The sequence below is a fragment of the Dendrobates tinctorius genome, unplaced genomic scaffold (assembly GCF_039654945.1).
Source record: "Dendrobates tinctorius isolate UK_male_01 unplaced genomic scaffold, ASM3965494v1 ptg000043l, whole genome shotgun sequence".
NCBI lineage: Eukaryota > Metazoa > Chordata > Amphibia > Anura > Dendrobatidae > Dendrobates > Dendrobates tinctorius.
The window spans coordinates 32,437,768-32,453,255 of NW_027361711.1; the positions used below are offsets into that span (position 1 = coordinate 32,437,768).

A 15,488-nucleotide genomic window follows, 5' to 3' on the forward strand; every position below is an offset into this window, starting at 1 on the left:
TACCGAGTCTTGTAATATGACTTAGGATGAAAGTCAAATCAGAATCTCAATTTGCAGCCACAGTGTTTCAGGGTATTGCCCCTCGTCAGTGCACAGTATGAGAACTGTTGTGGCTATGTGAGAAGCTCTGGACAGAGGTCTAAGGGGTAACATTTCTCCTTACAGAGAGTGACATATCAGCTCTGGCATGCCAAGGTAACAAGGCTTATTCGCCGTTCAATGCTCCTCTGGGAAATTGCACTCAGAGAGACGACCTATTTGACTAAATATATGCGTAGCTGCATTCGTTTAACACTTGAATATTTTCAATTTCATTAAGCCCCTAACATTTAAATTTTGGATAATACTATGGATTTTACTGCAGAATTAAAGTTAACTAAAAATAAGCTAAATTCCTCAGTACCTATATCGTCCAATAAGAAAAATAGTTAAAACTTGGTAGTTTGCTACCTCTTTATGACAACTAATTAAAAAGGTTTCCAATATTTGAAAAGCAGACCTGTGGTTTTTTTTTTCTGGAACTGCACCCCTCTTGTCTACAGGCAGTGTTTAGTATTGCAGCTCGGCCATTCAACAAAATTTCAATTCAATACCACTTACGCTCTATCATTAAGTATATTGGTATGTGTATACACTATCTTTTGTTCTTCACCTCATTGGGGGACACAGGACCATGTCCCCCAATGAGTGGCTCGGAGAAAAGGATTTTACAGTGAGTACACAAAAATCCTTGTTTTCAGGGGGTATGCTCTGTAACCCACCTGAAAAAAAAGCACTAAATAAAATGCGAAAAAGATTGAACACATGCATGGAAATATAAACACGAGTTGCTGTTCATTTGTTCATTCGTTTGCGCTTCTTTTAACCTCTTCAGGTCTCCAAAGACGCAAAGAAATTAAAAGCAGTCACCTTTCCTTTCTGCCATGCTGCTCACTAGGTTTTTTCACTACAGGTTAAAATAAAACGTCATTGGCCAAAAGACAGAGGTGCATTATGTTGGCAGGTCTTGAAGCGTCGTCTGCTGAAAAGCTCACTGGGTTCACACACGTGCAAAAGTTATGGTGTACACATGGCTCTAACACGAAGGAAGCAGCTGCGTATTAGTAATATCATAAACCCACTTGGACAACCTTTTCCCATATTCCCTACTGAGGCATGTGGCGGTTATAGAGTTGGGACCCCACTCTGAAAGCCACTTCGAAGACATGTCCTGCTTTAGCGGATTTGGTACGTTTCTGTACTAAATGGGCTCTTTTGACGTCCACACAATGTAATACTACATTAAGTGCAGTGTTCGCCAGTTATAACAGCTGATTATAGCAGGTAACAGCAGCCAAATCTGAAGAGGCTTCATTCTCCATTCATTCCCTGCCTGTAAGTGATGCCAACCTGTTTAAGAGAATTTGGCTTTTAACATATGATCATATCGCATTCTGAACCATTCTTACAGCCCCTAACCATTATTTCCAATGCATAGAGGCTAGAAGAAAACGTTTCGGCCCATGTTGGAATAATGTCAGATTCTTTAAAATGAGAATTCCCCTTTTGTGATGTAAGTAGTGATGAAGATCTGGTTTCCTCCTCACTTTCTTGTATAGTGTGTAGCTAATATGTCATTCTGGGTTTTCTACAGCCGGCTTCTCTTATGCATGCGTCCTGGCCAGTCGCTGGCCCAGCAGATCAAGTCCTGATCGGCTCCTCGCAGTACTTAACCGAAACTGCTCACGACCTCCGGCTCCGACTCAAGAACTGCATGGCTCCAGCTAAGGGGAAGGTAAGGGTGTGCATGTGTTGGAAGCCTAATTGTAAGGAACCTACATATATGCAAATCCGTTATATACCGTCCTTCCTCAGAAGGTTTATTCATCACGTGATTTTCTACTTTTTCAGAAAGGGGACAAAACGCCACCTATGATGCCATCGCATTGCACCATTTACGTGGCCAAGACATATCCACCATGGCAGCACATTACTTTATCAGCCCTCCGCAGGCATTATGAGGTGAGCTGTCCGGCAGAATTATATGGTGTAATTGTTTTGGTTAAGAGAGTGATTTGGCAGAACTGGACTCTGGTTCAGAGTGAGCGAAGAGCGTACTCGTATGAATATTGGATTTGACTGCAGTGTCGCCAAGTATTACCGCACCAAATTCCAATATTGCACAGATAAACCCTGTACACACAGCGCTTCTTTCCCAAACTCAATGTTTCCTACGCTGACGTCTACACACAGGATGCGGCTCTCATAAGCCGCTTTCATAAGGAGGTTCAAACCTCCAATTGACTGACCTTTTAGTTGGCATCTGGTTCTAATGGATATGACAAAAAGGCTAATATTGCTGGCTGATTCAGTCTGGATTGTTTGTTTTTCCTAAGACTTTATAAGGTTAATGGCGTGATGTAGGTTTAGTGTCTTGTGGAGGTGACGGGCAAGGCTTACCAATGAAGCATATAGGTTATTAGTAATTGTATCTATTTACACAGTTCTCTACAGAGATTATGAGCCCTCCCTATCCTCATTAGGACTTTCTAAATTTGACCACATACTTTTTTTGGAGTGTGCTGCTATACAACATTGCTATCCACTGGACCACCATGTTTCAATAAAGTGGTACCCACTGAACCATACTTAGTGATATGCTAATCCCTGAATTACCATGCTTCAATAATGTGCTAACTACTGAACCCCCATTTTTCAATAATCTAACTACTGAACGAAATTTCAATAATGTGCTAACCACTGAACCACCATATTTCAACAATATTTTAACTACTGAACCATCATTCTATACTAATCTTTACTTATTCACCGCGCTTCAATAATTTTCTAACTACTGAACCACCCTGCTTCAATAATGTGCTAACCTTTGAACCACTATGCTTCAACAATGTGCTAACCAATGAACCACCATAATTCAATAGTGTGTTAAGTACTGAATCACCACCCTTCAATAATATGCTAACCACTGAACCACTATGCTTCAAATATATCCTAACCACTGATCCACCATTCTCCAGTAATGTGCTAACAATTGCATCACCATTCTCCAGTAATGTGCTAATGACTGAATCACCACCCTTCAATTATGTGCTAACCACTGAACCACCATGCTTCAATAATGTGTTAATCGCTGACCCACCAAGATATCTTTCGATAATGTTCTTTTGGAGTGTTGGGGGAAGTTGCAGGAGCCTTGAGTTAGTCTGTGACACGTCAGTATCTTGCATGACAAGCTGATCGTACATGGCCATCTTACAGCTACCGTACTTTATCTAATTGCTCAATTTTTTGTGTTTTCTGTGTTTCAATAGGCAAATGGTGGCCACCTGCCAGATAATAAAATCATATCGACAGAACTGATTGGCTTACCTGAGCTGAAGAAATACATGAAGCGGGTCATGCCGTTTGTTGCTATGATCAAGGTAAAGAAAAGATTGTCATTATTTTATCTTAGTTTTATCGACTGTCCATATTCTTTCAGGAGGAGAATCTGGGACTATTGTAAATCTGTTACCAGGTATCGTGTCGCACTTCTCTTACATGATGTCCCTTGTTGAGGGTTTATTTTGTAGCTAGATAGGGCGATTAGCTAGACCTTTCATATATTAGTGGCACTCCATTTCTACCCAATTTACTGAGCTTAGGCTGGGGGCTGTGGTGTGACTTTCCCGTGACACAGGCTGGGTGTCAGCTATGTGCCTCTATTAAATCCATGGTGAATGTGGTCATATTGTGACACCTAGGAAACTAATGGACTATGAATGGGGTCATATTGTGACACCTAGGAAACTAATGGACTATGAATGGGGTCATATTGTGACACCTAGGAAACTAATGGACTATGAATGGGGTCATATTGTGACACCTAGGAAACTGCGACAAGCAATTTGCAAAGAGCTGAAGCCAGTTGTATTTTTTGTCACTTGCTTGTTGCAGTACCCAAGAGTCACAATGAGACCCCATTCTGCTGTGTTATGATCCTGCCAAAGTCAGCCTGTAGCCCCCCAGCCTAAGTCTTCCCTGACTTGTGCTGACTTAATTTGAGATCCCTACTACATTGCAAGGATTTTGTTAGGAAGTATTCCCATTTTTATCGATTTTATGTGCCCTTCTAAGTGTTGGTGCCATCAGTACTATCTCCTGTTGATTTCTTATATTTTTTCTTACAGGAAAATTTAGAGAAGAAAGGACCTCGTATTCTGGACCTCGAGCTGGAATTTGATGAGCGGGCTGTTCTTCTGGAAAACCTTGTGTATCTAACCAACTCCCTGGATGTTAGTACTCCTTTTCTCCCTTCTTCTGTTTGCCCTTGCCAGTCAGTCAGTCCTGTGCCATCTGACATTCATTTCAGTCCGGGATAAAGCGGCGCTCTACTGAAGTCTGCATACCCAAACATTGAGGTGTTGACAGAGCTGATTGTAAATGGCCTCTACTAAAGGTGAAAGGATTATGGGTTAATTATGGATTATTTTTCCTGCCGCTGCTAAAGGCTGGTAGTGAATTTTAATTGTGAGTGTATCTCCCATCACGGTGCGCCATGATCTCTTTTATAATTTTTCCGAAGGTTACTCTTTACAGACCTCTTAGTTGTCCCACGCCACGGACACCTGACTTACCTCTTTGTATTTCAACCAGATCTCAACTTGTGTCAATCACTCTAAGAAGCCGATAACGGCTTACATTTAATTAGCTGCCAGTGATGTGCGAAAACAATACCAGATGCGAAGCCGCGGCACAATCTCAAGAGGAGGGAAGCTTTTCCGAGAGCATTTCTCAAGATGAAATAAATGAAGGATTGTGCTGTCGTTTCCCACCATTTCTGTAAAAGCGGCGAAAATCGACTCTTAAGTCCAACACATCCCTATATCTGTATTATTGCATGCGGTAAAGAAATAACAGCAGTCCTACCATGTATTATTACCGTCATTTCAAAAGCTTGGTGAATGTAACGTGCGTCTCTTATTCTGCCAGTTGGATCAGATTGACGTCAGATTTGCCTCGGATGCAGATGAAAAAATTAAAGAAGACTGTTGTCCCGGGAAACCGTTTTCTGTCTTTAGAACAGAGGTAAGGAATATGGCGATCTATAGCAGCGTTTCTCCTGTTCAGGTAGTGTGAGGGTGCATGTACAGTGCCTGATTATCAGACTCTCATTTCCCAATAATCAGCCAGTGTAAACGCCTAAAAATGATCGTTCTCGGCAGCACATTGCACAGGACACGTGCTGCCGAGAACAGTGACCATCTGCATAAACCGCTCTGTTTGTTATACGATGTGTTGTCAACAGAAAGCTCCGTGAGTAATGTCCGGAAAGCAGCACACTACCAACGTATGCAGCACAGCGACATACATTATGACGGTGTTAACCTTTCATTGAGGAGAATGGGAGGTTAACCAGTCAGTGTAGCACTCGATAAGGGTGGTGGACGGCTTCATTCAGTATGGTCACGTCAGCATGGCCCTCTTATGGCCATGTCCACCGAAAAGTAAAAAGTTATGGCTCTCAGAAGAAGGGGAGGAGGAAAAAACAAAGCATAAATCTTGCAGTTTTCTCTGCGCCTGCTATTAGGCTGACACTTCCCATTCTGTACAGATTTGTCAGTTGTTGGTCTCATGATTGCAGACATTAAAGGCACAGAATCCACTCTTCATAATACGGCTCTCCCATTGTGGGGTCTCAGTAATCCCAGAATATCAGTGTGTTTGGGGAGATAGATTGTTTACTTCTGTAGTGCAAATTTAATCCAATATTTAGGTGGTTCTGTAACCAATACAGTTATTGTATCAAAATCTTTTTAATGCTCTTTTTACACATAAGCATACGACTATGACAAGAGGGAGTACCCTGTGTGTCCAGGAAAGAAAGATTCATCATTATCCTAGATAGGGATTCTTTACAGTAAAAGCAGTGTCGCAATAGTAATCTCTGCCACATAGTGTTGATGGCTGATTCACCACAAAAGTTCATGTTCCTGGGTGCCTTTCTAATAAAATATAAATATTCTTGGTACTCGATTTCTAGAAATAGGGCGGGATAGAGAGATTTCTCTTTCATCTCATTGGGGGACACAGGAACCATGGGTGTATGCTGCTGTCACTAGGAGGTTGACACTATGCATGAAAAAAATGTTAACTCCGCCTCCGCAGTATACACCCCTCCGACTGGCTATAGGGCAATCAGTTTTTGCTTAGTGTCAGCAGGAGGTGGACAGAGGTCTCTCGCAGACCCATGCCTACCTCAATGTGCGTAGTTCCTTTTCAGGTAACCATGGAGGGACACAGAGTAGATATGCTACATCTGTATTTCCACACACAGTGATTCTGATTACGGCGTGTACTGCCACCCCGTATCCTCATGAATCCCACGGGCAGGACCCTATCCCCTAAGGCCTGTTTCACACTTCCGTTTGTTTCCATCAGTCAAAGTCCGCCATTTTTTTTTTTGCGGATCCGTTTTTTTTCCATTGACTTGCATTAGCGGCGGATTTTGACGGATGGTTATCCGTTGGATCCGTTTTTTGACGGATCTGCTAAAATTCTGGTGTCCACTTACTTGAGTGGACGGACAATGAAACGTTTTTTTGTCTGCACGGATCCGCTTTTTTACACTGAGCATGCCCGGAAGAATTTCCTTTCCAGAAATTTAACCCTAAATCCCGTTCTGGCTGCAGGAAAAATTCTCGCTCTCTCTCTCGCTCGCTTTCTCACTCGCTCTCTCTCTCACTTGCTCTCTCTCTCCTTTTCCAGGCTGCGGTTCCTTTAAATTTCCGACTTCAGCGGATCCGTCAAAACAACGGTCCGGTGGCATGCGTTGTGTCACAACGGAAACGGATCCGTCTTTTGCATTTTTTCACGGATTGCAACTGACCAAAAAAACGGAAGTGTGAAAGAGGCCTAACACAGGACTCGTTTTCAGGTGGCAGCTCCTGGTCCTGATCTTCTCCCATCACTCGCCCACCAGAGCTTGATGATCGAGAGAGACGCCCTGCAGAAATGGTTTGGTACAGCAATCTTTTCATGCAGGTAAACTGACCCCTGTTACGGGGTGAACTGGAGGTAAGAGGCTGCCGCGTCGTATGATCTGCTCACCAGCCGGTCTGGCTGAATGTGACCGCTGTAATCAGCGCTCGGGCTTGCAGCCCATGGCTCTATACTTAGTTTAGGACCAACACTTACTTTCAAGCACGCATTGCAGCACGGTTCCAGCCTCCTCCCGTGGCAGCGTTATGGCCCTGGGCTCCAGCAGGAGCCCAGCACGGCCGACGCCAGATTCCCCCCGGCTTCCTCTTCCTGTACCAGCGCCATCTTGGTGCTCCAGGAGGCCAGAGCAGGGCCCCGCCCACCACTTCCGGGCGGGGATTTCATAAGGCTTCTAGGCAGCGGCAGGGCTGTTCACCTCGCGCTCTCTCTCTCTCTCAACTGCCTTCGGGCGGCAGCTGCGGTGGGGACACAGGTCGTGGGTATGTGAGTACTGCACTACAGGTTGCTCCCTCACTCCGCTCTCTACCCCCGACGGTCGGCACCAGGTGAAACCTGTCAGTATGCCCAAGGGAGAGCAGTCCCGCTCCTCCCCATCCGCTTTAGTGACCTTGGTCAGATATTTTGTATGTACCTAATGCAATGTCAGGCTTCCTTCAGGTCAGTCCTCGCCACTCTGCTCAGATTGCAGCAGACCTACGGTGTAACCTACGCTAGAGAGCAGGTGCAGCCCCCCGCTTTGCCTGTCAGAGCTCCCACATTACCCCTGGAGCCGGAGGAAGCCACCTTGCCTGCCGCCCAGGGGCCATCCATTGCCACGGGAGACAGCGAGTGTCCAGGATAGGCCTCATCCTTATCTAAGTTTGTGGCCGACCTTACCAACGTGTCACCAAGGTGCTTGACAGATTGCCACTTCAGACTCCAGTGGACACAGGAGCACCAAAGGGGCCTCCTTTTGGGCCTTCTAGAGGCCGTAAAAGGTTTAGACAGGACTACCAACCCAGGTCCCCTTCTCACTCCATCTCACCGCCAGAATTCCTCTGGCCGTCTACCTCCTCCCGGTCCTCATCCCCGGAATCAGGCGAGGCATTATCAGAGACACACTCAGAGGAGGGTTCTGAGTACGGACCAGAACAGTCCCAGGTCAAGCATATGGTTCAGGGCCTCATTGCCACATCAAAACCTAAGGATCCAGTTTTTTCATTTAAGCGTCATAAGTCCCCCTCTAGGGTCTTCGCCTCCCACAAGGATTGTGAGGAAGTGTTGGCCAGGGAAAGGGAAAACCCAACCAGGCGGTTTCAGAGAGGGAATCGTTTTGGGATTCTATATCCCTTCCCTCCAGATCTGACCGCCAACTGGACCGCCTCCCTTTCGGTGGACCCACCAATGTCCAGACTCGCTACCAATACAGTCCTCCCACTCGCCATTGGGGCAGCCCTAAAAGATCCCAATGATAGGAGGATAGAATCCCTAGCAAAATCCGCCTTTCAGCCGCTACATTTTGTCCAGTCTTCGCCTCAGCCTGGGTAGCTAAGTCTGTTACAGAATGGGCCAAACAGCTGGGCCAAGCAAGGATAAACGGACATGCCCCATTATAGCGGAAAGACACAGCAACGTGTATCGAACAATATGTTCTTATTCAACCTTGAAAAAGAACATATTGTTCGATACGCGTTGCTATGTCTTTCCGCTATGATGGGGCATGTCCGTTTATCCTTGTTCTTATGCCTTGAATAAATTTTTGTATATTTGGAAGCTGAAAACTTTTTCATTATTGAGTAACTACAGATGCCAGTCTCCTGGGCTTTGGTGCGGTATTCCGCCACCTGACTGTCCAGGGACGATGGTCGAGGCAATAATCCTCACTATCAATCAACATTCTAGAACTGAGGGCGGTCTTTCTAGCACTTCTACATTGGGAAAGATACCGCAACAACCAGCCAGTCCGGATTCAAACGGACAACGCCACGGCGGTGGCATACATCAATCACCAAGGGGAACCAGAAGTCCCTGGGCACTGGTCGAGGTATCCAGAATCTTCAACTGGGCAGAAACCGCAATTTCGGCAGTTTACATTCCCGGCACAGTCATCACGGCTGCCGACTTCCTCAGTCAGGAGGGGCTCATGGCAGGGGAATGGTCCTTACACCAGGAAGTGTTCCGTCAAATATGCCAGCTATGGGGGACTTCAGATGTGGACCTCCTGGCATCGCGACAGACCGGAAGGGTCCAACAGTTTGTCTCAAGATACCGCGATCCTCTAGCAATAGGGGTCGACGCGCTGATCATTCCCTGGGCACAGTTCAGACTCCCTTACCTGTTCCCTTCCCTTTCCTTCCCAGGCTGCTAAAGAAGATCAAGGCGGAAGGGGTGCCGGTCATATTGATCGCCCCGTACTGGCTCAGGAGGGCCTGGTTCGCAGAAATTATCAATCTTCTCACTGGCACCCCCTGGAGACTCCCCTACAGACCAGATCTCCTGGCTCAGGGGCCGTTTTACTACCCGAATTCGCGGTTGCTCAATTTGACGGCTTGGCCGTTGAATCCACAATACTGAGAGCAGTGGGTTTTTCGGACCGAGTCATTAATACAATGATCCAGGCTAGGAAGCCTTCCTCTTCCAGGGTCTATTATCGAGCCTGGAAGGCCTATTTTGGCTGGTGTGAGTCTAATCACGTCACACCTATGCCCTGTTCCCTGCCATCTGTCCTAGCTTTTCTCCAGGCAGGGTTAGATGGCGGTCTGGCCCTAAGTTCCTTGAAAGGCCAGGTATCTGCTCTCTCTATTCTTTTTCAAAAGAATTTGGCCTCCCGCTTACAGGTTAAGACCTTTCTGCAAGGAGTGGCACATGCGGCCCCTCCTTACAGATCCCCTGTGGCTCCATGGGATCTAAACTTGGTCTTGGAAGCCTTGACAGGTTCTCCCTTTGAACCCCTACAGGAAGCTCCCATGTCTTTGTTGTCCTGGAAAGTGGTATTTCTTGTAGCCATCACCTCTATTAGGCGGGTTTCAGAATTAGCGGCCATTGTCCTGTTGTCCTCCATTTCTAATTATGCACCAGGACAAGGTTGTTTTGCGGCCTCCTCCTAACTTTCTTCCCAAGGTGGTATCGGCCTTCCACCTGAATGAGGATATAATCCTTCCGTCATTTTGTCCCGCTCCAACCCATCCTCTGGAGCATTCTTTGAATAAGCTAGACCTGGTCAGGGCGATAAGGATCTATCTGGCCAGTACCGCTCCTTTCAGGATGGTGGACTCGCTCTTTGTTATCCCCAATGGGGCGAGAAGAGGCCTGCCGGCCTCTAAGGTAACAATTGCCCTCTGGATCAGTATGGCAATTCTGAAAGCCTACCGGGTAAAGGACAGGGTGTCCCCTGCTGGGGTCAAGGCCCATTCAACCCGGGCGGTGGGCGCCTCCTGGGCGGTACACAACAGGGCATCAGCCATGCAGTTGTTCAAGGCTGCCACATGGTCGTCCGTGCATACCTTTTCAAGGTTCTATAAGGTCCATACCTATGCTTCAGCGGACGCCAGCCTAGGCAGAAGAATATTGCAGGCGGCAGTGGTGAGTTCTCCGACCTGAAGGAAGTTTCTGTCTTTTCCCACCGCAGGGACTGCTTTTGGACGTGCCACGGTTCCTGTGTCCCCCATTGAGACGAAAGAGAAAACAGGATTTTGGTTGCTTACTGTTCTCAGAGTCTTCATTGGGAACACAGCACCCTCCCATGATTTTATTACGTGTAATGAATATATGATGACTTACATGATAATGTCTCCTCCTACTGCTTTTTCACTAACTGATTGTCCTACAGCCGGTCGGAGGGGTGTATACTGCGGAGGCGGAGTTAACTTTTTTTCATGCATAGTGTCAACCTCCTAGTGACAGCAGCACACACCCACGGTTTCTGTGTTCCCCAATGAAGACTCTGAGAAACAGATTTTACGGTAAGCAACCAAAATCCTGTTTTCTTCTGGTTCCCTTAACTTGTACCTGCCCCATAGGTGTTAAAGCATTACGTCAAAGTTGAGGGACTTTTGTGTATTTTTTCAACTTCTATCTTACGATGTTAGTGGAGCATAAGCCCAGACCTGTATAAAAGAGTTGAAGAATCGAGTGTCCTTCTTTTAATTTGACACCCAATAAACCAGCATGACTATCTGATATTCCACCACTTTTTTTTATAGCCCAATACATCATCGTAATATAAGATGTCACATACCTGAAGCAGAAAAGCCATAAAATGAAACTGTAAAATGCCCTTGCTTAAAAGTCAGAGGAAATAGGGTATACGTTGTGCACTTTTGTCAGTTATTGCATTTTTTTTTTACTTTTTGTCATATAAACTGATGTTTTATATGCTGAATTAAAGGAAGGTTACTGTATTCACCTACCGTATATAGCAATCATGAATACATAGAGCCACATTTAATACTAATTTATTATATTCCTGGGGAGAAAATTCGATAATTAAAGCTGGAGACATGTTCCATCTTCTGCCAGCCATTCATGTACCGGTATATTATGACATTCTCTTATATTATGGCTAGTCTTCTGCTCATGAAGTATAATTGATGCTAATATTATATGTCCCTTATTTTCCATAGTCTGGAGTGTCAGTGTTCCTGGTGAACCCACAGCCGTCAAATGGTCACTTCTCCACAAAGATTGAGATTCGACAAGGAGACAGCAGAGATTCCGTAATAAGACGCATAATGAAGACTGATCGGGGGATCAAAGGTAACATGCAGGCAGGAAGAAGTGCTGGGATGAGTGCGCTTCACAAGTCTTCGAGGAGCTGAGCAAATTACTGCCAACGAAGACGGTTTTAATGAGCAATTATAGCGGTCTGAGTGGAATACAGTTTCTCTGATCAGAATTGCGGAGGCGGACGACGACGTCTTTCACAAACCATCTTGTTACTATGCATGATGACCAAACACGCAGGAGGGCTCAGCAGAGCTCCGTGCAGTGGGAAATACGAGCTCTGTAATTTGCAAAGATCATACAGAAAGTGTCAAATTTTCAGCAGCAGAGTATAATTCCTCTTTAGAAAGGCTGCCTCTCAATTACACTTTTACCCTCCTCCTTTCAAGGGAGGCTTTTGTCATGACTAAATGGTGTAGCTCTGTATCTATCTGTTTGCTGGACACTGTCGGTGAAATGCTGATCAGACATCGTAAGTTGTATTAAATAGCTAGGAAAGGAGGTTCAGTTTTCTGAGTGCCTTATAGAAGCTGTCAGGACCGACAGACTGCAGCACATGGTGATATCTGCTGTCCTGTGCCTCTGCACGATAAGTCAGCATCGGCGGAGCCTAAATCAAAATGCTTTCATTAGCCTCGGTGAATAAACGTCCTGGGCACGGGTGGAATAGGCTCAGAAGGTAGATGTCGGAGAGATTACATAGCCGGCATCTGACTCTAACAGCTGCGGCTGTTTATCATTTACATGCTGCTGTCTTCTGTTTCAATCTGTATTAGTAGCATTTAAATGGAACTGTCGCTGGAGCCTGCATGCAGCGCCACCCTCGCGGCATGATTGCAGGGCTCCGATGGGCTACCATGGCAAATGTGGACCTGCTGAAGTCTCCCAACCTGCTACTCCTGTGAAGCTCATCCCCAGGCCAGACTCCATAGGAGACCATTGCCTTTCCATTATACTGTATCACTGTGGTATTGCAATATAATATAGTTGTGCTCACATCTATCAAGTTGTAAACTTAATCAACCCATATGTTAAATACCATAAGGAGCAAAAACAAAAAGTAGAAAAGCTAGAATTGCATTTTTTTTTTGATGTTACGACAAGCCCTCATACAGCTATCTTGACTGAAAAATTAAAAAAAAGTTATGACTCTTGGAAAAAGACAAAGAAAAGACAAAAGCACAGAAAATGAAAAGTTATCCGGCCATGTAAAGAGTTAAACAAGAATTGTGCTTTCCCTCACCCTGTGTTAATTCTTCAGCATTTTCTGCGTGATCCTGAACAAGTTGGTCTTTAAAGTTCTTTTTCCCTTTCATAAAACCTTTCGGCATAGGCTCAGGGTGTTGTAAAATAAGATGTAATTTGCTTACCCTCCCCAGGTCTAATGCGGGCTCTGCCGCTGCCCAAGTTTGTGTTGATTGGCTGCAGAGGGGACATTATGACGACAGCACTGCAGCCAATCTCTGAGCTTATCGGTTTGTGGTATGTACATAAGCAGAGCCACTGAGCTCAATGATGGGCTGCAGCGCTCTCAACTTGACGTCACCTACAGTGATTTATGGCATTTTGCTAGGATATGAATTGATTGGCGATACATGGAGGATCTGTGATGCAGTTAATAAGCGTGTGAAGCCCAGGGGACTTTTCTGCATGGCACCTACTGAGGAGCAGCACTGCACAGAAAATCCCCAGTGGGCCATGTAACCTTTCATTATAGTGACCAAACCAAACGAAATCGGCATATTGACACATCCTAGCAATATGCCATGACTTGCTTTACTAAGTCCACTGAAGTATAGTGTGAGAAAGTTAGTTAATAATTTGGATTTTGTGCAGATTAGTGACAGGTACAGGGGAGACCCCTTAAAATGTACTGCTAAGTGAGATCACTTTTCTTTGCAGAAGGATTAGTAGTGGTACTAAGAATATATTGCAGATTACATAGTCTTTTAGGTTTTAGCAAACTGCCTTAGGGATTTGCTGCCATGTTTCACCCATATTTCCAATACGACCTGCATGCATTCTTAAATAGATATCTTAAACCTTGTGATACCGGTGTACTTACATTGAAAATACATCTAAAAATGGCTGTTTGGTTCCTGTGCCTAATACCCAAGCTCTAGTAGGACTCCTCAAATGCTTATTTCTATATCAGGACTATACAGCTAATGTGACATGGAGTTTTACAATAAATACATCAGCCTCATGAAGCCTAAGAGGTCTGTTCAATAATGTATGCAGTTTGTATTGTGAATTTGGTAACCGATCCGTTTTTGATTATTCTCTCTGTATGTAAAAAGTTTCTCCATAATCATTCATTTACTAATGGGGAACCTGAGGTACAGATGTAGCATGTTCTAGCCTCACATATACGTTTTTTCTTAACAGATGTTACAAAGGTGAAGCTTATGCGATACGATGACCCAGTTCTGGGACCCCGACGAGTGCCTGTTCTCGGAAAAGAAGATTCCGGTAAAGTGGTGATCTCTCAGCAAGCTGCCTTCCATATTGACCTTAGTGAGAAGAAAGTCCATATTGCAGACAATGGCTTGAAAGTAGATATCGGCGATACTTTGGTGTATATGTTGGACTAAATAGCATCAAGACCCTGTGAGCCCTAACTATCGGAAATCAAGGACCTGTAGACTCCTGTTTCTATGCATTTGTTCCTCACTCATCATGATGTAAATGGCTGTACTGTTGTTGGGCAGTATTTAAGAGCCCTACTTGTATGGCTGATGCTACACAGGTAAGTCCTGCAGGTCATTAGGCTTAGTACCACATAGGCCATGTCCTCTGTCACATCGGAGATTTACCTGTCCCTCTGATAAAACTGAAAATGTGGACTGTACATTGCGGTTTTCTCATGGGGACGGAGCAGTCCGGTGTAGCTTCAGCCTTACAGTTTGGTTCCATGAGTCAGACCACTCGCTAGAGTTGTTACTGGATATTTTGAAGCCATTTTCTGGTCTTTTTTCCCTGTCTTATGTATTGGACCGTCTGTATTTACAATAAAACCGGCTCTTATATTAAGCTAGTTTGTTTCCCAGATCCCATTATAATATTTGGGGTCACTGACTACATTCTCAGGGGAGAGGCTTTACTTTAGTCACACCACACTTCCTTTGACAGTCCATACTCTGTGTCTTGACATCTTCTTTGAAAAATCTATATCTACATGAAAAAAAACAATGTTTATGCAATTTTGGGTGGTTGTCTTCGGTGATTTCATAAAATCTGTGCATGCTGGACAGGATTACAGGGGCCATATTACCTATTTTATACCTGCACTCTAATGGGTCCTTTAGTATTTTGCCTTAAAAAAACAAATCCTCCATTCATTTGTCTTTTTATTGTTGCACTTTATACAAAAGCGCACAATGCAGGACACACAAATGACGTCCGATACTTTTATTAAGGGTAATAAAGGGTCAACAAATGATTGGTCCATTGCAGAAGACCTGTGATCTCTCACATAATGTCTCCACAGGAGATTTGGGAATTGCCAGCCTTGTGGCACCCATAAACTCCACAAGTAAGGTGAAGCCATATGTCTTCCATGCAGAAGCCATATGTCTTCCATGCAGAATCCATTTTCAGCCCCTTTTATGTTAGTAACTTGTAAGCTAGGTACTTTTACGCTGCTGGGATTAAGGAATGGGCACGAGATTACTGACCAGGCCGCTGGATCAGGGACCTTCAAATCCTTTGGCTCATCTCTAATAGTAAGTTTTCAGCATAATTGACCCTGCAAATGACCAAGTCACCTAGTCCATTGCAAACTCCATTGCAAAAATTAATGTATT

The 15,488-nt window shown here is 44.8% G+C and overlaps 1 protein-coding gene across 1 annotated transcript in view; it reads left to right on the forward strand.

Annotated features, from left to right (window-relative positions):
• The window catches only part of LARS1 (leucyl-tRNA synthetase 1), a 122,493-nt gene extending 107,774 nt beyond the window's left edge, over window positions 1–14,719 (forward strand). Inside the window, exons 26-32 of the mRNA XM_073575261.1 lie at window positions 1,634–1,774; window positions 1,891–2,001; window positions 3,312–3,422; window positions 4,170–4,274; window positions 4,972–5,067; window positions 11,583–11,715; window positions 14,071–14,719. Of these exons, the coding sequence (XP_073431362.1) occupies window positions 1,634–1,774; window positions 1,891–2,001; window positions 3,312–3,422; window positions 4,170–4,274; window positions 4,972–5,067; window positions 11,583–11,715; window positions 14,071–14,276 (903 nt within the window). The 3' untranslated portion in view covers window positions 14,277–14,719. The remainder of the gene's footprint in view (window positions 1–1,633; window positions 1,775–1,890; window positions 2,002–3,311; window positions 3,423–4,169; window positions 4,275–4,971; window positions 5,068–11,582; window positions 11,716–14,070) is intronic.
• The last annotated feature ends 769 nt before the right edge of the window (window positions 14,720–15,488 follow it).